General features: G+C 40.9%; 1 protein-coding gene across 1 annotated transcript; it reads left to right on the plus strand.

The window, feature by feature from the left end:
* The first annotated feature begins 470 nt into the window (after positions 1–470).
* Positions 471–21,922, plus strand: LOC143856391 (ribosomal RNA-processing protein). Its single transcript, XM_077366596.1, has 4 exons — positions 471–761; positions 4,938–5,043; positions 9,875–10,010; positions 21,532–21,922. Exons 1-4 carry the CDS (start codon positions 649–651, stop codon positions 21,783–21,785), a joined length of 609 nt encoding a protein of 202 aa, XP_077222711.1. The 5' UTR covers positions 471–648; the 3' UTR covers positions 21,786–21,922.
* The last annotated feature ends 806 nt before the right edge of the window (positions 21,923–22,728 follow it).

The raw sequence follows: 22,728 nt of genomic DNA on the forward strand, positions 1-22,728 counted from the left end.
TCAGACCCTGATTGGATTGAATGAATATTCTAAAGATATAATCGAGCCATGGAAAAGAAATTGTAGAAAAGTTGTTCGTTTCCAAACTTTTCTAGAAAATTCCTTCAATCCAAACAGTTCAATTTATGTTATTATCCCTCCAAATTAACCACAATCATGTCTTCCTCCAAGGCCATGTCTGGCAACCAGGGATGCAACTCAGGTCGGTTGGATCAAGTTGAGGCCTACCCTAATCCAAACCGAGATAGCATTCCCCCAATCCTAACTCAACCCAACCCAAGCCTCAGGTTGAGGATGGTAAATCCTAACCCAACCCGCCTCTTAATCTCTCAACCCTAACCCAACTCATGTAACCCTAAATCGGGTTGAGGATGGTCAACCCTAACCCAACCCGCCTCTAATTCTGTCAACCTAATCCAACCCATCAAACCCAAAATCTGGTCGGATTGGTTCGGGTTCACCTTGGGCCAAACATAAAAATACAAATAACACAAGGAAAATCAAGATGAAATTAGAGGAATGAGATCGGGTTTGGGTCAGGTCGGGCTGGATTGCCGAGGCCCAACCCTAACCCAACCTGAACTTAAATTGGATTGGCTTTTCCCAGCCCAAAGAGGAAGTGGATTCAGAACTCTGAAGAAATTTTGAATGGAGGCAGAAGAGAGCGCGAGCCAAAATCAGCATGTTAGGGGGCGACACATAAAGAAAAGGGCCCTCAGAAACAAAGCTCTCTCCATCGAGTTCAATGACAAAGATCTCAGGCACTTTTCCTTCTCTTCTTTCTTCTTTTCCTTTTACTACTAATCGCATTTGATTAGGTTTTTCCTGCTAGTTTCTGTGAATTCCTTTTCTTTTTTTTTTGGGTTTCATTACTCTGCTATTTTGTATATATCTTTGTTGTTTGAGACATGAGAGATGAAATGTCAGTCCAAACTTTGATGTTTCTAAAGCCCTAATTTTGAAACATCGAAATCCTAACTTTGATGTTTCCAAAACCCTAACTTTGATGTTTGCAAAACCCTAACTTTGATGTTTGCAATTACTGTTTCAAAACCCTAACTTTGATGTTTGCAATTACTGTTTCAAAACCCTAACTTTGATGTTTGCAAACCCTAACTTTGATGTTTGCAAAACCCTAACTTTGATGTTTACAATTAATGTTTCAAAACCCTAACTTTGATGTTTGCAATTACTGTTTCAAAACCCTAACTTTGATGTTTGCAATTACTGCTTCAAAACCCTAACTTTGATGTTTGCAAACCCTAACTTTAATGTTTGCAAAACCCTAATTTTGATGTTTGCAAACCCTAATTTTCGATAACTCATCGGGTCAACTCGGGATAGGGATGACTTAGAAGTCTATCCCGACCACTTATTTTGTTCTCTCCGAATTTTGATAAATTCTTTGCTATGCAAATGGGTTGTAGAAATTCGGAAGCGTTCGTAGATGATTCACATTGATTTGAGCAAGTTATGAAAGAGGCATGGTTGATATAATAACTAGTAGAATCGAATAACTCGGACATTTATGGGTTTTTGTTATCTCCATATATGACTCGGTTGACTCATTAATGAACTTCCTGTGACTGTTTGAAAACTTCCTGAGTGAATTGTTGACTCGCCCAAAAAAATGTGATTCCTATCTCTGCAGTTTGCCGACAACACCCTTATCTTCCTACAGGAGAATGTGGAGTACATAAGTAATCTAAAGTGAATTTTTAGATGGTTTGAAATGGCTTCTGGCTTGAACATCGGCTTTTCAAAAAGTTTCCTAGCAGGGCTGAATGCAGAGAAGGTGTTGCAGATCAATATGCATTCATCCTCGGTTGTAGGTGAGAAGAACTGCCTATAACTTACCTTGGTCTATCTCTAGGCCATGGAATACCTAAAGCCTCCTTATGGGACCCGGTGATAGATAGAATTGAGAAGCTAGCATCTTGGAAGAAGCAGTATCTGTCTCTTGGGGGAGGATCACCCTAATCAAGGCGAACATGCCGGTATACTATCAATCCCTTTATAAAGTTCCATCTAAAGTGACCAAGCATATCGAGAAGTTGCAGAGTGATTTCTTATGGGAAGGAAGGGAGGATGAGAGACCGTTGAAGCATCTCATGAGATGGAAGAAGTTGTTCGGGTTGAAGCCACAAGGAAGGGTTGGCATTGGTTGAATCAAGATGAGGAACATATCCCTCCTGGGTAAATGGTTTTGTCAGTATGATGATGATGAGGCCCTATGGTATAACATCATCGGCAAAAAAATATAGGCAAGGGAGAGGGGATTAGGATTGCAAGGATCCAGGTGCAAGCAAAGGCTCCGGTGCATGGAAATCTATTTGCGTCTCCAGATGCTTCTTTGAGCCTTGTGTTAGATTGTTAGTGGGCAAAGGGCAGAACACCTGGTTCTGGAAGTGGACAGATCTCTGGATAGAGGATTCCTGCTTAATCCATGCTTTCCCCTAACTTTATCACCTAGAGTCTGACAGAGGAGCGCGATTTTGTGATTATATGGATAGAAAAAGGCAAGGGGAGATGGTTAGATTGGATAAACAGACTTTGAAGGGACCTTAAGGACCAGAAGATAGTCTCACCCAGCTTTTATCCCTCCTTGAGTCTCAGTATTGCTCCTCATCGTGTCAGGATTGTAGGATATGGTCCTTCGATATCTCTGGTAGGTTCTCCGTTCGATTTTTTTCGCGGGTTGGTGTAGGGCGATGGCTTGGAACCTGAATTTTCCATCATATGGCGATCTTCAGCCCCCTCTCCCCTCATGTGGCGACGTTTGCTTGGACAATGGCTCATAGGCGGATAAACACATGCGACCATCTCAAAAAATGAAATGCGTCTATTGTAAACAGGTGCATCCTATGCAACAACATGGCAGAAGAATCTCTGAACCACGTCCTCCTCCATTTCCCCTCTCATCAATTGTCTGCAGAGCTATGTTCGCCTAGTAGTCCCTTTGGCGACACGGGTCGATCCCTTTAAATCTTGGTACCTTACGCTATCTTATGGCATATTTGGCAATAGAGAAACGGAATAATCTTTGAACATAAAGTAAAAAAAGCGTTGCTAGGATTCTATCAGAGATAAAGATTTATCTCATAGCTTGGGCAAAAATGGAAGACATCTTGGCAACGTCCTCAGTGTCAAAATATTTTGAGAAACTAGCGGGCAATAATTTAGGAGAAAAGAGTTTAAAACTCGCCCTACCCCATCTAGGAAGCCGCCCCATAGTGTTTGGCTCAAACTCAACTTTGACGGCAGTACAAAAGGTAAACTGGGACCTGCAGGGATTGGAAAAATCATTTGGGATGCCGAAGGCAACACCCTAATTTCATATTTCAGTCCGATTGGGGTATGCAAATCTAATGAGGCGGAAGTGAGATCCCTATTATATGTACTTAGGTGGTTCGTTACTCATCAATCCGGCCCCATGATCGTGGAGGGAGACTCTTCTAATGTCATAGCATGGGCGAGTGGATCGGTCGGGTCCTTGGAAACTCTCAAACATCATTTCTGAAGCTTGTTGTAAGGTCATTCACCCAGACCCCGCAATGGCGGGAGCCTCATGCACTAGGCCGCCCTTTTTTTTGTAAGGTCATTCTACCACTCTTCTCGCATGTATACAAGTCTACTGACGAAAATGCCGATGAGTTAACGAAAGCCGGAGTGGGCAAACATAGTGCGGAGGAGATACGATCCACTTCTGCTCGGTTGAGCTAGGCTGCGATTTATGGACGACTTCATAGCATCAAGTCTCATAAGTGTACCTCATCTAGCAATGGGGGACACCTTGTCCCCGTCATCCAATTGTATGGTTACTCATATTCAATAAGGTTACCTCTTTTCAAAAAATTGTTGACTCGCCAGAGGCAACCTCCTTTTATCTTGCTCAAGTTCTCGTACCAAACCGAGTTTTGCCCTACCAAGTTAATCAAAACTCATTTGACTTGCTTGAGAATGAAAATTGACTGCATCAATCATTGACTCACACTAATCGATTTCCTTTTTCCTTAAATAAGTTTTCATCAGTGTGAATTTTGAAATGCTGCTCCCTGTATATATAGTTGGCTGAGGATGGTCATCTCAGTCAATTTTTCTTAGACTTGGAGAGTGGACTTGGTTATCAAAGCCCTCCCTGCCAAACCAAGTTAATAATCTTACTTTGAGGCAATGTTTTAAAACTACAACCCGGAAGAGAACTCAGGTCACGGTAAGAGGGAGTAATCTCGGGAAAGTTGATGATTGACAGGTTAATTTTTCATTAAATCAGGCAAGTCAAAGGAGCTTTAATTCACATGTTATGGCAGAACTCGGACTTGAACGAGAACTCGGCCAAAGTAAAAGGGAGTCGACTCGGGCAAGACGATGATTGAAGTGGGGAGTTTATAAACCATTGTTTGAGGAGCTATCCAGTCCATTATACTCACATTACTTTGTTATGATGAAGCTTGTCTATATTTTGTAGTCAGATCCAACCTTTGATTGATCCTGACCGTTCACATTGTAGACCCCATTTTGTATTGCATTTGGCCCATTCACTGTAATTGGGTGATCCTGGCTGTCTGTTCAAAAGCCTGCAAGGGGATGGTAAAAATAAAGGAAACAATCCACATTCAGCGGCCAAAGAGACATTCATGGATGGTTAGGATTGCTCAATCAGAATTTTTTTGTCACAAGCAATACTAGATGAGCCGCCTAGGTGGACCGTCCACATCGATCAAAAATGGGATTTTCCTATACAGTACATGCAGGCTTGCATCTGTATTATTATGTGAATGCATCACATTGAATCTTTTCTCCATTGTCGTTATAATATATGATGTGAACCATTTACTCAAATATCTAAGAAACTCCTGTTGTTATTCTGTTGTAGGCTACTCAATATTTCTGAAGAGCATAGTTATTTCCTTATCGAAGAAAATTTTGATTGGCAGGGATTATACCACTGGCTTTCACAAGAGAAAGAAGAAAAGGAGAAAAGAAGCACAACGGCAAATAGAGGAAAAGGATAGGCTCAAGCGCATTGAGCAACGGAAAAAGGTCCGTCCTACTAATGTGTATAAGATACTAAAGTGGCATTCGAATATTGGGTAAAAAAATTTATGAAAGAAAAATTCATGGGTTAAAGTATTCCTGGGTCCAATAATGTTGAAATTTTCCTAGAAAATGGCGAAATTTTTATTTTGGAAAAGAATTTTCATCGAAAATGAGTTAGGCAAGGTTATGTTCTGTTGTCATCCTTGTCTCGGAAACCCTGAGAAATGATGTGGCAAAAAAGAAACTAAAAAGAAAAGAATAAAAAATAGAAGAAAAAAAATGAAAAAGTAAAAGAAATTTTTAAAGACAATCGTATTCCTGTCCCCTTAATAATATGTGTTGTTACTTGTTACCTTTCAAAAAAAAAAGTTCTCTTCAGTTGATTTTATAGTTTGTCAAAACCCACAATACCTAAAAAGGTAGGTTGTATTACTACAATCACCACTCATTGAAACCCTTATGCTGTTGGCACACGATCTCTGACTCCAAACTGAATACGCCAATACATGAATATGATAACAGTCAAATGGACCTGTCCTGTTGATGCAGATTGTAGGCCCAATAAGAGGCATAGTTGCCCAATAGGACTTTTAGAAATTTATTTCCATGCTATTTTAGTTTCCAGGATTTTATTTTCTATGTTATTTAGAATTAGGAAGTTTAAATTCTTATTTTAGTAGGCTTCTATCTTTTAGGTTGTTATTTGCCTATTTATAGGCCTTTTTACAGCTTTATTGTTAACTTTGATTGATATTGAATAAAGATTGATGCTCCCTCTACTCTTCTCTTCTTCTCCTCCTCTTCTCATATTCTTCTCTTCTCCCCTAATTTCATCTCTTCTTCTCTTCTAATTCTTCTTCTATTCTTCTCCTTCTATTCTTTTCTTCTTCTTCTATCCCCTTTCGTCTATTTCTCTCCCCTTTCCTCAATTTTCTCTTCACGGTGCTGCATCAAATTGGTATCAGAGCCAAAGATCCAAGTGTGTTCGACGAGTTTTGGAAGTGTTCTTCATCTTCTTTCCATCTTAAATCACCAACCTTCATCCTTACAGATTTTCCCAAACCCACCACCATTTGTCTTACTTTCAGCCACCTGCAGATCACCATTAAAACCCAGTCCCCCAAATCTCCAAACAAGTACCACCACCAACCTTTCCTAAGGCCTTCCCGAGATTCTCTTATCTCAGCCCCAAACCTGCAAAAAATATTTACACCAGATCAGCCTCTTAAAGAATTTTGAATCCACCTTTCAACCCAGAAATTTAAATACTTGCAGCCACATACAAACAGCCTGAGCATCATTGGGGGATCCTATTGCAGACACAAACAATCAGTCATCTCCGATTACAGGGGACAACATAGAAGAACTTTGTGTGTCTACGGAAAAGAAAGTTGTGAAAAAGAGGAAGTTCCTTCTCAAAGAATACAAGCAGTTCCCTCTAAGAGAAGAAACCCAAGGTGTTGTACAGTTAGAAGGTCTTTGCGATACCCAAAATAGAAGGAGAAGATTTCCTTTCCTTGCTTTGCCTGTTAGAATTAAAAGGTTACTCTAGCACGTGACTGACAAACAAATAAGGAAAGCATTCCTTCTCAAAGAAGCAACATAATAGGTAAGTGATATATCTTATCTTTTGAGACTACCCAGATACATGTCATTCAAGAATAAAAAAAAGGAAAGCTTCCTTGAGAATAGGGTAACAGTAGCTTTTGGCAACAGTAGCTTGCCTGTCAAGCTTACTATTTCTAGTCGGTTGAGAAAAAAAAAAAGGCAAGTTAGCTCTACAATAGTTATTCTCATCCTTTTGGTAACTTCCACCCCACCTTTATCTGTTAAGAGGTCACGTGACATACAAAAAGAAAGCCTCGTACTCCACAGTTTCCTCAAATGATATACAATAATTAACAGCCCCCCTTTCTCCTTTGGTCACCCCCTTACATAGAGAAGCACTAATTAACCCCCCCCCCTCTTTTATCTTTAGGCACCCCCCCCCTCCCCCAAAAAAAAAAAATTAGAATTTTCTTTTCTCTCTCCCCTGTCTCTACTTTCTCTCTCTACCCCATCACATTTTCTCTCTCCTCACCCGAGCTATTTCTGCTCAAAATTGGCCCTTGACCTCAACTCAAAAGTTATTCGTGACAACTTTTAGAGCGCATCCAGCCTATTTTCAGCAGCGGACAGTGAGTTTCAGCACAGTTTCAGGAGCAACCTCCGCCCTCGATTACGTGCCATTCATCCGATCAGTATCTTCCCGACATCCGATTTCCGATCCGAGACAGGCATTGTGTTCCTTTCAACATGCCATACAGGTCAGACGATTGATTTCAGTTTTCGTCATCGATCTCTATGACTCCACCATTTATTCCGTTTTTTGATGGGTACGACGAAAGCTATTGGAATGGCCGCACTCCCTTTAGCTATTATGAGGATGCATGTTTACGTTGGATTGATGCTCTAGACGCATATCATGAGTACAATGGCCATGATCACCGCCAGACTATCTACTGGGCTAAAGAAACTGTGCGACGACAAGCCCGATGCTCATGGGACCACATGGAAACGTTCCGTCGTAGAAAAAGCGAGCCTCTGATATGTCGTTGGAAGGATGTTCGTGATTTTTTTATGGATTTTTATACGCTCCACTATCTACGGAGATTAAAGCGTGAAGAAGCCGATTGCCGAGAAGAAGCAGCTCGCTGTGAACGACAAGCCGCAGCACGTCGTGCACAAGACGTTGAAATTGCAGCTGAAAACCGATATTTCGAGCGTCGCATGCGCGAGTCATATTTGCAGAGCCGCTTCACTACTTCATCCATCCCACCTAACGTTGCTGCTATTCTTACAGAGTATGATGCTAGTATTGATAAGATCATCGACGTTGAGCCTTTGATTCCATCAGATTCAGATTCAGGCTCTGAGATGGACGATCCAGAGTTAGAGACTCAGTTGATTGCCGATATCGACATCGTTGCACATGATGCTTATGAGATTTCTGCCGCATCGATTGCCGAGCATCTAGAGAGAGATTTTACCACTTCTACAGTCGAGACAGATATTTCTGCAGAGCCGCATGAGGTTGATCCATTGGCAGAGTCGACCGAGCACCACCATGAATCAGAGGCGAGTGCCTTGCTTGTTGAGCCATTACTTGAGACGGATGCTCGAGAGCATATTGTTGAGGATTGCCCTATCCCTGAGCCGATTGAGATGATTACCGAGATTTGTGCTGAGACAGTGGAGCTTGTTACGCAGATTGATCTGGAGGATTGCCCGTCTGGTATCACTATGCCATATACGATTCTAGCAGATGCTTTTGTTGCTGATTCCTTTGCGCCAGATGTGATACCAGTGGATGATAACCCTATTGAAGCTAGTCATGGATTGGTACTGCCTATAGCTGTTATGCATCTCCCACCGATACAGGAGGAGTACGTTGCCATATTCCCAGCTTCATTACTTGTCCGGAGAGGTTCGTGCATTTATGATTCTCCATGGGTGATTTCTTCTCTCTCACTCTATCAGCATTTCAGACGCTTCTCACGGTTGTTACAAGCATCACACATCAGGAGCGCCGCTGACAGATCACGACTCATACTCCTTGCATGGGTGGTCTACATATTCGATCCTGGCGGCTTAGAACTCGAGGGCGAGTTCTTTTCAAGCGAGGGAGAATGATGCAGATTGTAGGCCCAATAAGAGGCATAGTTGCCCAATAGGACTTTTAGAAATTTATTTCCATGCTATTTTATTTTTTATGTTATTTAGAATTAGGAAGTTTAAATTCTTATTTTAGTAGGCTTCTATCTTTTAGGTTGTTATTTGCCTATTTATAGGCCTTTTTACAGCTTTATTGTTAACTTTGATTGATATTGAATAAAGATTGATTCTCCCTCTACTCTTCTCTTCTTCTCCTCCTCTTCTCATATTCTTCTCTTCTCCCCTAATTTCGTCTCTTCTTCTCTTCTAATTCTTCTTCTATTCTTCTCCTTCTATTCTTTTCTTCTTCTTCTATCCCCTTTCGTCTATTTCTCTCCCCTTTCCTCAATTTTCTCTTCACGGTGCTGCATCACCTGTCCTGTCCTAAAGTTAGTTCAATAAGCGGTTTTCTTCTAGTTTATTAAAAACTTTTGTGTTTGTTTCCATATAGTCCTTCCAGATTCTTTTTTTTTTTATTGCTCCCACTAGTTAATTATTTGCAGTGGTGTTATCAGTTTTAGAAAAAATGGAATGGTGCAAATTAACTGAATCCCTCTGGATACGTTGTGAAATTTAAGTCCATTATTTGCCCAGGCTTTCACAAGAAATGAACTACTCTTTTTTCTGTTCTTTTTTTTGTTGTTGTAATGATTCAAAACTAAACAAACCTTGTCTATGGCAGACAAAGCCAGAAAGGCTACAGCAAAGCCAACTAACACAAAGCCAACAAGAGAAAAATGGTAAAAAACCAACCGAGGACTCTCTAAACACACCACTATGAGCCAATGAAGCCCAATCTTCATTCACAGAAAAAATGTGCTGTTACATTTACATTTAAAATTTTAAATAAAAAGGTTAGTTCTGTAGCCTGTACTCTGTACGAAGAACTCCCATGAAATGGCACGACCGCACGACCCTCAGATATTAATATTCCTTACAAGCACGTGTGCACTAATATAAAAAAACAGTGGCAACTTACTCTTGTGAAACCTGCTGTCCTTTTGTTATATTGGGGGATCCATCCACCCTTCCAATACCTTTTTTTTTTTTTTTTGCTACTGCTTGTTATTATTTTGGTCATATGTTTGTTGCAAAGGAAGCTGGAGAAATACTTATTATTTTGCTCATATGTTTGTTGCAGAGGAAGCTGGAGAAAGAATTAGCTCTGTATGGTGGAGTTGTACCAGTAGATAATCAGCAAGTCGCCAGTTCTGGACCCGGTGAATGTGGCAACAACCTTGAAGACGATGCCCCTGAACCTACTGTGTCAGTTTCTGGTATTTTACTCTCTACTACCAGTGATACTCTTTGGACTTACAACAAGAATAAAAGTTATTAGGGATTTACTAGCGTCCATCGCAAAAGGCATTTCGCAGATGATCTGCCTCATGTCAGACCAGCCACACATGATCACTTTTCAGCAGATTTTCTCTTCATATCCTATGTGGCTGGCCTGACATGCGACAGACCATCTGCGAAATGCGATGGACGCTAGCATTTCCCAAGTTATTATTACAGGAAAACGGCACACACTATGGGCGCGTTTGGCTACCATGAATTTTTCTTAATGATAAATCAGTGTCTCCAAGTGGACATGAGGGTGAAGTGGCTAAAAATCAGGAAACAGAAAACTCTACTCAAAATGTGTAACGACTACCCTCGTTAAATCTATAAAATTATTTTTAAAACTGTAAATTCTAGACCATTGAATCAAAAATTTAGGATCGAGATTATCGATTTGTTTCGTCCTTCCTTGATTATCTTGGATCAAACGATTTGAGAATCAAGGGCCCTAATTTAATTCAATAAATTCATGAAATTGCTAGTAATTATAGGAGTTTCCTTGGAAATTATTTTAATGGAAAAACAATTTAAAAGTGGAAAATCCCACGTTTTCCCCTCTTGTGGGAAAAACGTGTGCACTTTCCTTAAGGAGTGTGAACTCAATTGAAAATCTTTCTTTTCTTTTTAAAATCCAATGTTATGGTGAGTCTTGCTGTAAAATTTATCTAACGTTTGGAAAAAAAAAATTCCATGATTTTTGCGTTGTTCTTTTGCTCGTAGCGACTTGACGGAATCAGGTCGTTACAGTTGTGGTATCAGTGCGAGAATCCGATATCCAGAAAAATTTTCCAGAATTATTTGGAGGTATGCCTTTAGTTATTTAGTGATAGTGATACCGTTTATGTTTGAAATCATTGCTAGGTAGTACCATATCAAGATTTGTTGTGTAACCCTTGATGTAATTACCCTTATCAAAGAATTGAGAGAGGAATTTCGGGGACGAAATTCTTTTAAGGGGGGTAGAATGTAACGACTTCCCTCGTTAAATCTATAAAATTATTTTTAAAACTGTAAATTCTAGACCATTGAATAAAAAATTTAGGATCGAGATTATTGATTTGTTTCGTCCTTCCTTGATTATCTTGGATCAAATGATTTGAGAATCAAGGGCCCTAATTTAATTCAATAAATTCATGAAATGGCTAGTAATTATAGGAGTTTCCTTGGAAATTATTTTAATGGAAAAACAATTTAAAAGTGGAAAATCCCACGTTTTCTCCTCTTGTGGGAAAAATGTGTGCACTTTCCTTAAGGAGTGTGAACTCAATTGAAAATCTTTCTTTTCTTTTTAAAATCCAATGTTATGGTGAGTCTTGCTGTAAAATTTATCTAACGTTCAAAAAAAAAAAATCATTCAATATACATAATTAAGGGAAGTAATTAGGGTCATTTGGTGGCTAAATTAAGAAGGTTAATAAGGTTGAAAAAGGAAAAAAATAGTTGGAAATTTTGGGGAGGGAAATCACGATCCCTAAAATGGAAAGAAGAATGGGCAAAACGGAAGATTTCTATATGAACGTATATTTTGTGGAACCAACATCCTTGCTTTGAAAAATTTAAAAATTCCACCCAAATCAGTTACATACCTTATTGTTAAGATCAAAATCAACAAAAGAAAAGGGGAAAGAATACAGTGAGAGAGGAAGAAAGAGAGAGGCTCAGACGGTTCTTGGCCGGGGAACCCATCTTGCTGCTTCATCTTCGCCATTCACCGCAGCCGAGAGGTATGTTGATTTTAGTTACTTGAAATCCCATGGCAACTTCTTCCACTTTTTTTGGAAGCCATGGAACGGCATCCCCAACCGAGTATGCAATGAAACCCTCTTCGTTTATTCTGTAAAACCCATTTCAATTCCACGATTTCTTCCATGCCCTATATCACGTTCCAAAACCTGCAAAAACCCACACCCATGTTAAAAGAAAAAAATTAAGGATACTGTAAACCAAGGAAGCAAGATACAAAAAGAAAAAATTAAAGTGATCTATACATTACCCATTCCATTTTCAAGGTTCCTTCCATACCCAATATCACGTTTCAACTCCTGCAAAACCACATCTCGTTAAAAATAAAAATAGGGTTTCTGCAAACCAAGAAAGCAAGATACAAAAGGAAAAAATTTAATAAAGTAATCTACATATGCTTATGCCCCTCGTTTTACCCTTGAGACACCCTTTTAGTTATTCTTTTTTTTTTAAAGACAGACGTCTGTTCCAAAAGCATTTAAAAAGAGTCTTGTGTCTAACCTCATTTCTCATCAATTCGATACACATATAGATATTTTTAAATGATCCTAGCGTGTATTTTAAAATCTCATCAGTTCTGTGCACTAAATGATTTAGTGTCAGTTTTCCATCTCTAATACTATGCTACCACACTTACATATATTCATGTTCTTTCCAAGGTCTGTTTCTTTTTATACACCATCGTATTCCTTTAAGAACTCAAGCCACCTCCGCTGGCGCATATTTAATTCTTTCTGATAAAACAGGTATTTGAGGCTTTTGTGGTCCGTAAAAACCTCAAACTTCACACCATACAAATAATGACGCCAGATCCTGAGCGCAAAAACCACAACTGCCAATTCTAAGTCATGGGTGGGGTAGTTCACCTCATGCCGCTCCAACTGCCGTGAGCCATATGCAATCACCTTCCCATCCTGCATAAGTACACAACCTAACCCCTTTATGGAAGCATCGCTATAAATAACAAAATCCACTCCAGAAGGGAGGACAAGTACAGGCGACGAAGTCAACCTCTTCTTCAATTCTTGGAAACTGAGCTCACACTCATCCGCCCAACTAAACTTGACATTCTTTCTAGTCAACTTGGTCAGAGAACCAGCCAATGTAGAAAACCCCTCAACAAATTTTCGGTAATAACCAGCTAGCCCCAAGAAACTCCTGACCTCAGTTGCGTTAGAAGGCTGTTTCCAATGCAACACCGCCTCTACTTTAACTGGGTCAACTGAGATGCCCTCCTTAGAGACCACGTGACCTAGGAATGTCACGCTCTCTAACCAAAACTCGCACTTGGAAAACTTGGCAAACAAATGATTCTGCCTCAAAGTTTCAAGTGCTCTCCTCAGATGCTCTGCATGATCTTCCTTGGACTTAGAATAAATGAGTATATCATCAATAAATACTACAATGAACTGATCTAAGAAGGGTTTGAAGATCCTGTTCATTACATCCATAAAGATGGCTGGAGCATTAGTCAGCCCAAATGGCATTACCACGAATTCAAAATGACCGTATCGGGTCGTCCTGAAAGCTGTCTTGGATATGTCCTCATCTCTGACACGAAGATGGTAATACCCTGATCTGAGGTCAATCTTAGAAAAGTGACAAGCTCCCTGCAACTGGTCAAAAAGATCGTCGATCCTAGGCAAAGGATAACGATTTTTGACAGTAATCTTATTCAGTTGCCGATAATCGATGCACAAACGGAGGCTGCCATCCTTCTTTTTAACAAATAAAACAGGAGCACCCCACGGCGAAGAACTTGGCCTGATGAAACCTTTCTCAAGCAACTCAGACAACTGCTCCTTCAATTCCTTCAACTCAGCAGGGGCCATCTGATAAGGTGCTTTGGAAATGGGTAAGGTCCCTGGCTTGAGGGCAATGGTGAAGTCGATCTCCCTGTGGGGAGGCAACTCCGTGAGATCTTTTGGAAAAACATCAAGGAACTCACTCACCACGGAAATATCAGCTGCTGATAACCCTACACCATCATCCTCTTTCTTCACATACGCCAAGAAACCTTCACATCCTCTACTTAACATTTTCTGGGCCCTTAATGCAACAATAATTTTGATTTTGCCAGGGCGTTTCACACCCTCAAACATGAATTCTTCCTCTCCGAGTATTCTGAACACCACCACCTTATGAAAACAATCCACACTGGCGTGATAAGACGCCAACCAGTCCATGCCTAAGATGACCTTGAAGTCATTCATATTCAACAATACAATGTCTCCCAAAAGGTCACGGTCCCCAATTTTAATTATACAACCCTTACATATCATATCAGTAACTACCACATCGCCTACTGGTGTGACCACTCTCAACGGATGTAGTAATGATACAGGAGATAAAGCTAGATCTCGAACAAAATCAGGCGATATAAATGATAATGTAGAGCCAGAATCAAATAAGATATGAACAGATATACCATTAACGAGAAGCTGACCTTCGATAACTGCATCAGATGCTTCAGCGTCGCGCTGACTCAAGGCAAAGACTCGATTGATAGGAGCTTGGGGTGCATTTCTTCCTTGGACCGGTATGTGATTTGGGTTTCCCCTCCACTGATTTTGCTGCTGCGGCTGGGGTGGAGGTCTAGGAAGAGCCTGCTGCTGCTGCTGATATGGCTGCCTGGCATACTGCTAACGCTTCTTCTTAGGACAATCCCTCTGCTTATGGTTCGGATCTCCACAATTGAAACAGACGTTCATTGCTTTCCAGCACTGGCCTGAATGGAATTTTCAGCAAAGAGGGCACAAGGTCTTGGATTGCGAACCACCATCTGTTCTCTGCTTTTTGAGTTGAGGTTCCTGATTCTTGCTAGCAAATGATTGAGATCTAGCTGCTTGTACTGATTTCTCGCAGTCTTCCGCCACTTCGGCCTTCTCACAGGCCTCTGCCAAGGTCCTAGTACCAAGGTTAATGATACTCGCCTTAATGGAAGGGCGAAGACCGCTAACAAATTTTCGAACCCGATCTGCCTCCGTCGCTGCGTATCCAGGTGCAAAACGTGAAAGCTCTCTGAACTTGGCTCCATACTGAGCCACAGTCAATGCCTCCTGCTTTAGTTCTGCGAACTGCCCCGCCAACTGATCTTTTTTGCGCTCTGGAAAGAACTGCTCATTGAAGCGGGACTTGAACTGTCCCCAAGTTCCAAACAAGACTGCGGGATAGTTCTGAAGCACAGTCCGCCACCAGACACCCGCCACTCCCTTCAGTAGGAAGGAAGCAAAACGAATCTTATGAATGCTAGTGCACCCCCTTAGCTGCAGATCATTGGCTTACAGAGGTAGAGGGGATCTTTGCCGCATGAGGTGAACTACCCCACCCATGACTTAGAATTGGCAGCTGTGATTTTTGCGCTCAGGATCTGGCGTCATTATTTGTATGGTGTGAAGTTTGAGGTTTTTACGGACCACAAAAGCCTCAAATACCTGTTTGATCAGAAAGAATTAAATATGCGCCAGAGGAGGTGGCTTGAGTTCTTAAAGGAATACGATGGTGTATAAAGGAATACTGAAGGGAGAGGCGGGTGTCTGGTGGCGGACTGTGATTCAGAACTATCCCGCAGTCTTGTCTGGAACTTGGGGACAGTTCAAGTCCCGCTTCAATGAGCAGTTCTTTCCGGAGCGCATAAAAGATCCGTTGGCGGGGCAGTTCGCAGAACTAAAGCAGGGGGCATTGACTGTGGCTCAGTATGGAGCCAAGTTCAGAGAGCTTTCACGTTTTGCACCTGGATACGCAGCGACGGAGGTAGATCGGGTTCGGAAATTTGTTAGCGGTCTTCGCCCTTCCATTAAGGCGAGTATCATTAACCTTGGTACTAGGACCTTGGCAGAGGCCTGTGAGAAGGCCGAAGTGGCGGAAGACTGCGAGAAATCAGTCCAAGCAGCTAGATTTCAATCATTTGCTAGCAAGAATCAGGAACCTCCACTAAAAAAGCAGAGAACAGATGGTGGTTCGCAATCCAAGACCTTGTGCCCTCTTTGCGGAAAATTCCATTCAGGCCAGTGCTGGAAAGCAATGAACGTCTGTTTCAATTGTGGAGATCCGAACCATAAGCAGAGGGATTGCCCTAAGAAGAAGCGTTAGCAGTATGCCAGGCAGCCATATCAGCAGCAGCAGCAGGCTCTTCCTAGACCTCCACCCCAGCCGCAGCAGCAAAATCAGTGGAGGGGAAACCCAAATCACATACCGGTCCAAGGAAGAAATGCACCCCAAGCTCCTATCAATCGAGTCTTTGCCTTGAGTCAGCGCGACGCTGAAGCATCTGATGCAGTTATCGAAGGTCAGCTTCTCGTTAATGGTATATCTGTTCATATCTTATTTGATTCTGGCTCTACATTATCATTTATATCGCCTGATTTTGTTCGAGATCTAGCTTTATCTCCTGTATCATTACTACATCCGTTGAGAGTGGTCACACCAGTAGGCGATGTGGTAGTTACTGATATGATATGTAAGGGTTGTATAATTAAAATTGGGGACCGTGACCTTTTGGGAGACATTGTATTGTTGAATATGAATGACTTCAAGGTCATCTTAGGCATGGACTGGTTGGCGTCTTATCACGCCAGTGTGGATTGTTTTCATAAGGTGGTGGTGTTCAGAATACTCGGAGAGGAAGAATTCATGTTTGAGGGTGTGAAACGCCCTGGCAAAATCAAAATTATTGTTGCATTAAGGGCCCAGAAAATGTTAAGTAGAGGATGTGAAGGTTTCTTGGTGTATGTGAAGAAAGAGGATGATGGTGTAGGGTGTGGAAGTGTGTTGAATCAAGAACAGACAGTAAGCGCCTTTCCTATGGACGTTTCATTCTGTTCCTACAAAGGATCGGACTAATGACGTATACAATACTTGAATTATCGATGTAGGTGCTACATAGTTGGCAGCTGATTCAGTAGCATCAGCTGCAATAAAGGCTCGGTGTCATTATGTTAATAAAAAATGGCTCGGTGGTATGTCAACGAATTGGTCCACTACAGAAACGAGACTTCATAAGTTTAGGGATTTGAAAGCGGAACAAAAGGCGGGGAAGTTATCAGCAGCTGATATTTCCGTGGTGAGTGAGTTCCTTGATGTTTTTCCAGAAGATCTCACGGAGTTGCCTCCCCACAGGGAGATCGACTTCACCACTGCCCTCAAGCCAGGGACCTTACCCATTTCCAAAGCACCTTATCGGATGGCCCCTGCTGAGTTGAAGGAATTGAAGGAGCAGTTGTCTGAGTTGTTTGAGAAAGGATTCATCAGGCCAAGTTCTTCGCCGTGGGGTGCTCCTGTTTTATTTGTTAAAAAGAAGGATGGCAGCCTCCGTTTATGCATCAATTATCGGCAACTGAATAAGGTTACTGTCAAAAATCGTTATCCTTTGCCTAGGATCGACGATCTTTTTGACCAGTTGCAGGGAGCTTGTCACTTTTCTAAGATTGACCTCAGATCAGGGTATCATCAGCTTCGTGTCAGAGATGAGGACATATCCAAGACAGCTTTCAGGACCCGATACGATCATTTTGAATTCGTGGTAATGCCATTTGGGCTGACTAATGCTCCAGCCATCTTTATGGATGTAATGAACATGATCTTCAAACCCTTCTTAGATCAGTTCATTGTAGTATTTATTGATGATACTCATTTATTCTAAGTCCAAGGAAGATCATGCAGAGCATCTGAGGAGAGCACTTGAAACTTTGAGGCAGAATCATTTGTTTGCCAAGTTTTCCAAGTGCGAGTTTTGGTTAAAGAGCTAGGTCACGTGGTCTCTAAGGAGGGCATCTCAGTTGACCCAGTTAAAGTAGAGGCGGTGTTGCATTGGAAACAACCTTCTAATGCAACTGAGGTCAGGAGTTTCTTGGGGCTAGCTGATTATTACCGAAAATTTGTTGAGGGGTTTTCTACATTGGCTGGTTCTCTGACTAAGTTGACTAGAAAGAATGTCAAGTTTAGTTTGGCGGAGGAGTGTGAGCTCAGTTTCCAGGAATTGAAGAAGAGGTTGACTTCGTCGCCTGTACTTGTCCTCCCTTCTGAAGGAGTGGATTTTGTTATTTATAACGATGCTTCTATAAAGGGGTTAGGTTGTGTACTTATGTAGGATGGGAAGGTGATTGCATATGGCTCACGGCAGTTGAAGCGGCATGAGGTGAACTACCCCACCCATGACTTAGAATTGGCAGCTGTGGTTTTTGCGCTCAGGATCTGGCGTCATTATTTGTATGGTGTGAAGTTTGAGGTTTTTACGGATCACAAAAGCTTCAAATACCTGTTTGATTAGAAAGAATTAAATATGCGCCAGAGGAGGTGGCTTGAGTTCTTAAAGGACTACGATTTTACGTTGAGCTACTGTCCGGGTATAGCCAATGTGATTGTCGATGCTCTCAGCAGGCAAGGAAGTGCTAGACTTGCATGCTTGATGATGGAAGAGTGGAAACTCCTTGAGCAGTTTAGAGATTTGACATTGGGTACTTGTACAGTGGGTGAAAAATCAGTCTTAGCAAATTTTCGAGTTCAGCCAGACTTTTTGGAGTCGATAAAGGCGGCTCAAGCAGATGATGCAGAGTTGGTCAAGTTGAAGAAAGAGGCATATTCCAGACCAGACTTTTCAATTGGGGCAGACGGTTACTTGTACTTTAAAGGCAGGATATGTGTGCCAACTAAAGAAGATCTCAGAAGGAGTATCTTGGATGAGGCCCATAAGTCTCGCTACACCATTCACCCGGGTAGCTCCAAGATGTATCATGATTTGAAAAGAAACTTCTGGTGGAGCAGAATGAAAAGAGAAGTGGCTAGCTATGTTTCGAAATGCTTGACTTGTCAGAAAATAAAGATTGAGCATCAGAAACCTGGAGGCACTCTAGAGCCTTTGGAGATACCCATGTGGAAGTGGGATAGCATTTCTATGGACTTCATCATGGGTTTGCCCAAAACCAAGAACGGTTGTGATAGCATCTAGGTGATTGTTGATCGTCTCACCAAGTCTGCACATTTTATTGCCATGAAAAAGACTTGGACTTTGAACAAGTTGGCTGAGGTGTATGTGGCACAAATTATCAGATTGCATGGAGTACCTGCTTCTATAGTATCAGACAGGGACACCAGGTTCACTTCTGGGTTTGGGCGTGGGTTGCAAGAGGCTTTGGGATCGAAGCTAAATTTTAGTACTGCCTATCATCCTCAGACGGATGGTCAGACCGAGAGGGTTAACTAGATTGTGGAGGACCTATTAAGAGCCTGTATTCTCGATTTTGGGGGAGACTGGGAGCGTCACTTGCCCCTAGTCGAATTTGCATATAATAACAGCTATCAGCAGAGTATTCAGATGGCTCCCTTCGAGGCTCTTTATGGTCGTGCTTGCAGATCACCATTGTGTTGGGTTGAAGTTGGTGAGAGGCAGTTGCTTGGGCCGAAATTGGTGGAAGAAACTTCTGAGAAAGTAACCTTGATCAAAGAGAGGTTAAAGGCAGCTCAGAGTAGGCAGAAGAGCTATGCCGATCAGCGGCGTAGAGAGCTTGAGTTCGCTGAGGGAGATATGGTTTTTGTTAGAATCTCGCCATTCAAAGCGGTTATGCGGTTCGGCAGGAAGGGTAAGTTGAGCCCTCGTTACATCGGGCCTTATCGCATCTCTAAGCGAGTTGGATCTCGAGCTTATGAGTTGGAATTACCTCCAAACCTTGACCGGATGCATAACGTATTTCATGTATCCATGCTCTGTCTATATCATCCCGACTCTTCTCATGTGCTAGAGGAGGACGAGGTGGAGCTTCAGGGTGATTGGTCCTTTTCGGAAGGGCCTGTGCGCATTCTGGAGCGCAAGGAAAGAGTTTTGCGTAGCAAGTCGATTCCCCTTGTCAGAGTACTTTGGCGTCACCATGGCGTCGAAGAGGCTACTTGGGAGCGAGAATCCGATATCCAGAAAAATTTTCCAGAATTATTTGGAGGTATGCATTTAGTTATTTAGTGATAGTGATACCGTTTATGTTTGAAATCATTGCTAGGTAGTACCATATCAAGATTTGTTGTGTAACCCTTGATGTAATTACCCTTATCAAAAAATTGAGAGAGGAATTTCGGGGACGAAATTCTTTTAAGGGGGGTAGAATGTAACGACTACCCTCGTTAAATCTATAAAATTATTTTTAAATCTGTAAATTCTAGACCATTGAATCAAAAATTTAGGATCGAGATTATCGATTTGTTTCGTCCTTCCTTAATTATCTTGGATCAAACGATTTGAGAATCAAGGGCCCTAATTTAATTCAATAAATTCATGAAATGGCTAGTAATTATAGGAGTTTCCTTGGAAATTATTTTAATGGAAAAACAATTTAAAAGTGGAAAATCCCACGTTTTCCCCTCTTGTGGGAAAAACGTGTGCACTTTCCTTAAGGAGTGTGAACTCAATTGAAAAATCTTTCTTTTCTTTTTAAAATCCAATGTTATGATCAGTCTTGCTGTAAAATTTATCTAACGTTCAAAAAAAATAAAAATAAAAATATTTCCATGATTTTTGCATTGTTCTTTTGCTCGTAGCGACTTGACGGAATCGGGTCGTTACAAAATGGGATTGACTTTTTCGTGATTATTAGCTCCCAAACTTATTTCAACCGTGCCCTCTCAACTCTCTCTCCTCCTACTGCCCCCACCCCTCTCTCATCACTTGGAGACGCTGATTTATCATGAAAATAATTCCTGGCTGCCGGACATGGCCTATATATGTGCCAAAAAAATTCATGCAAAAAAAAACTCTATTAGTTATATATGATGTTTAAACTAGAGCCAAAAGCTTAAAAAATGTAAGATCTTTAATAATATAAAGAATTTTACATCTATAAGGTATTTAATAGCTAATTAGAAATTTGAATGGCTGCTAGCAAAACGGGATTTCGTTTGGAAAATAAAGGCGAAACCCTATGTGTGACACATGCACAAGAAGAAAAGTGAGCTCGAATCCCAAATTCAAAAACACTGGAAATGACCAAATTGTGGATCAATTTTATTTTTTTCTTTATTTTCCAAACGAAATCCTGTTTGGAAGTGTTTTCCAAACGAAATTTACATTGATAAAGTGTTAAATACTGGCACCCTGTTTTAAATTACAGGAATTTTCTGCAAAAGATTAGAAAAGAGTGGATCTAGTAACAATATTGTTGTGGTGTGCTTCCGGGTGCCTGCGCGCATCCCTAGGTAATAGTCCTGCCCTACAAATGTGGAGTGGGGATACCCTATGGCATCAAAAAAAAAAATATTGTTGTGGTGTGCTATGCAGAGCAGGCCTTAAATTACCATAGGTTGGAGATATTTTGCTCAGGCTCTAAATAAATCGAACCCCATAGCTCAATTGGGTGGTGCTCAACATAGTTTGCTGCGCACCTTTTCTTTGGTAGGTAATCTGGGATTGAACCTCCTACCTCCAGGTTGGAGGCCTTAACCATTGAGCTAGAGGCTCAATTCCCTTAAAAATTATGTAAGATCCACCAAAGTGGAGAGCTTCAACCGACACAATTTTGCTGCCTACCTTACCTATCAAAAGAAGTGATTAGTAGCCACAAGTTCCAATTATTCTATCATGAAGAATTATTTTTACACTTTTCTCTACTTTTTGCCAGATGTGTTGCTCACATGTTGATGTTATCATGTTACTAATTATTTCTGGAGAAAATGTCTTTCTTCTTCAGTCAAAACTAATATTTACGCATATTTGGGCTTCAATTGTTTAAGGAACAAAGTTGTATGATGGTGGTGATACAACAATCACGGTGACGACAAGTGAACTCTCTCGAGAAGATGAAGATCTTGCAATTTTGCGTTTGACACCTAAGGTGAGCATTGAGGCAGAAAAGAAACCTAGCTTGCCTGTGCAGAAGAAATCATTTAAGAAAGTAGCAAAACAAAGATCACAGAAGAGGTCAGGAAAAAAACCCAAGAAATCTGCACCTCCAAAAAGAGGGAAGAAGATTACAAACAAGCGATGAGTCTTACGGTGGTGCACTGTTTTTGTTTTCATTTTTTTACTATGTATTTCTGTTGGATTATGAAATTTTGAAGTGTTTGTCCATTTGGAAATGAAATATGGACGTCTAAGCATTATGAAAATTTGAAGTTTGTTCTAGGATCGAGTTAATTTTTATGCATTCATAGGCCCTTTTAGGATTGCAGGAAAAATATTTCTTGGAAATTATGTTTCTTCCCAAGATTTTAGTAGGGAAATGATTTGGTTATGGTTTATTTAAAGCGATATCATCACGTCCGTCTAAATAAAAACCTTGAATCAAGATGGTTCATCTTTTTTTTTCATGTGTAGCCAAATAGTTGAAGAGCATGATAGTTTGGAAAAGTTTTTCCTTTCTAAAAAAGTTCTTGCAATCCAAACAGGCTGTATGGATGTTTGTTTTCACAACTCCTAAAGAAACTAGCTAAATTAATCTCTAAGAGGTTTTGACAAGGCTATTAGAGCCTCTCCTTTATTTAACCTTTTTCTTTTGAATGGATGCAAATTTCATTAAAAAACAAGGGAAAGACCGAGGTGGTCAGAATAAGGAATAAGCATCACTAGTGGGAAAAGTTTTAACAATCAAAGCCTGAGGAAAAGAGACATTAAAGCCTTCCCTTTAATTAACCTTATTTGCGAATGAGAAAATAAAGCCTTCTCTCAAAGCCATTAACCATATTTCTAAAAATATTGTACCCATTACTTGAAAATAATCATATTGAAATACTAAGCTCACTTGAAACCATTTGCATAAAAGATGAGAGGGATGCTAAATAGAAGAGCACCCTTGCAAATATCCAGCTGAAGGTGCCTTAATGGATCCAAGTCACCCAACTGCATTTATCATTCATTTAATTTTGCATTTCAGTGTCAGTTCTAGATGCCGTTGGGTGATGTGGATCCAATTGGGTGCCTGTGCAATTGGG

The sequence above is a fragment of the Tasmannia lanceolata genome, unplaced genomic scaffold, assembly GCF_043159265.1.
Source record: "Tasmannia lanceolata isolate RefF3 unplaced genomic scaffold, GAP_Taslan_0.1 ptg000023l, whole genome shotgun sequence".
NCBI lineage: Eukaryota > Viridiplantae > Streptophyta > Magnoliopsida > Canellales > Winteraceae > Tasmannia > Tasmannia lanceolata.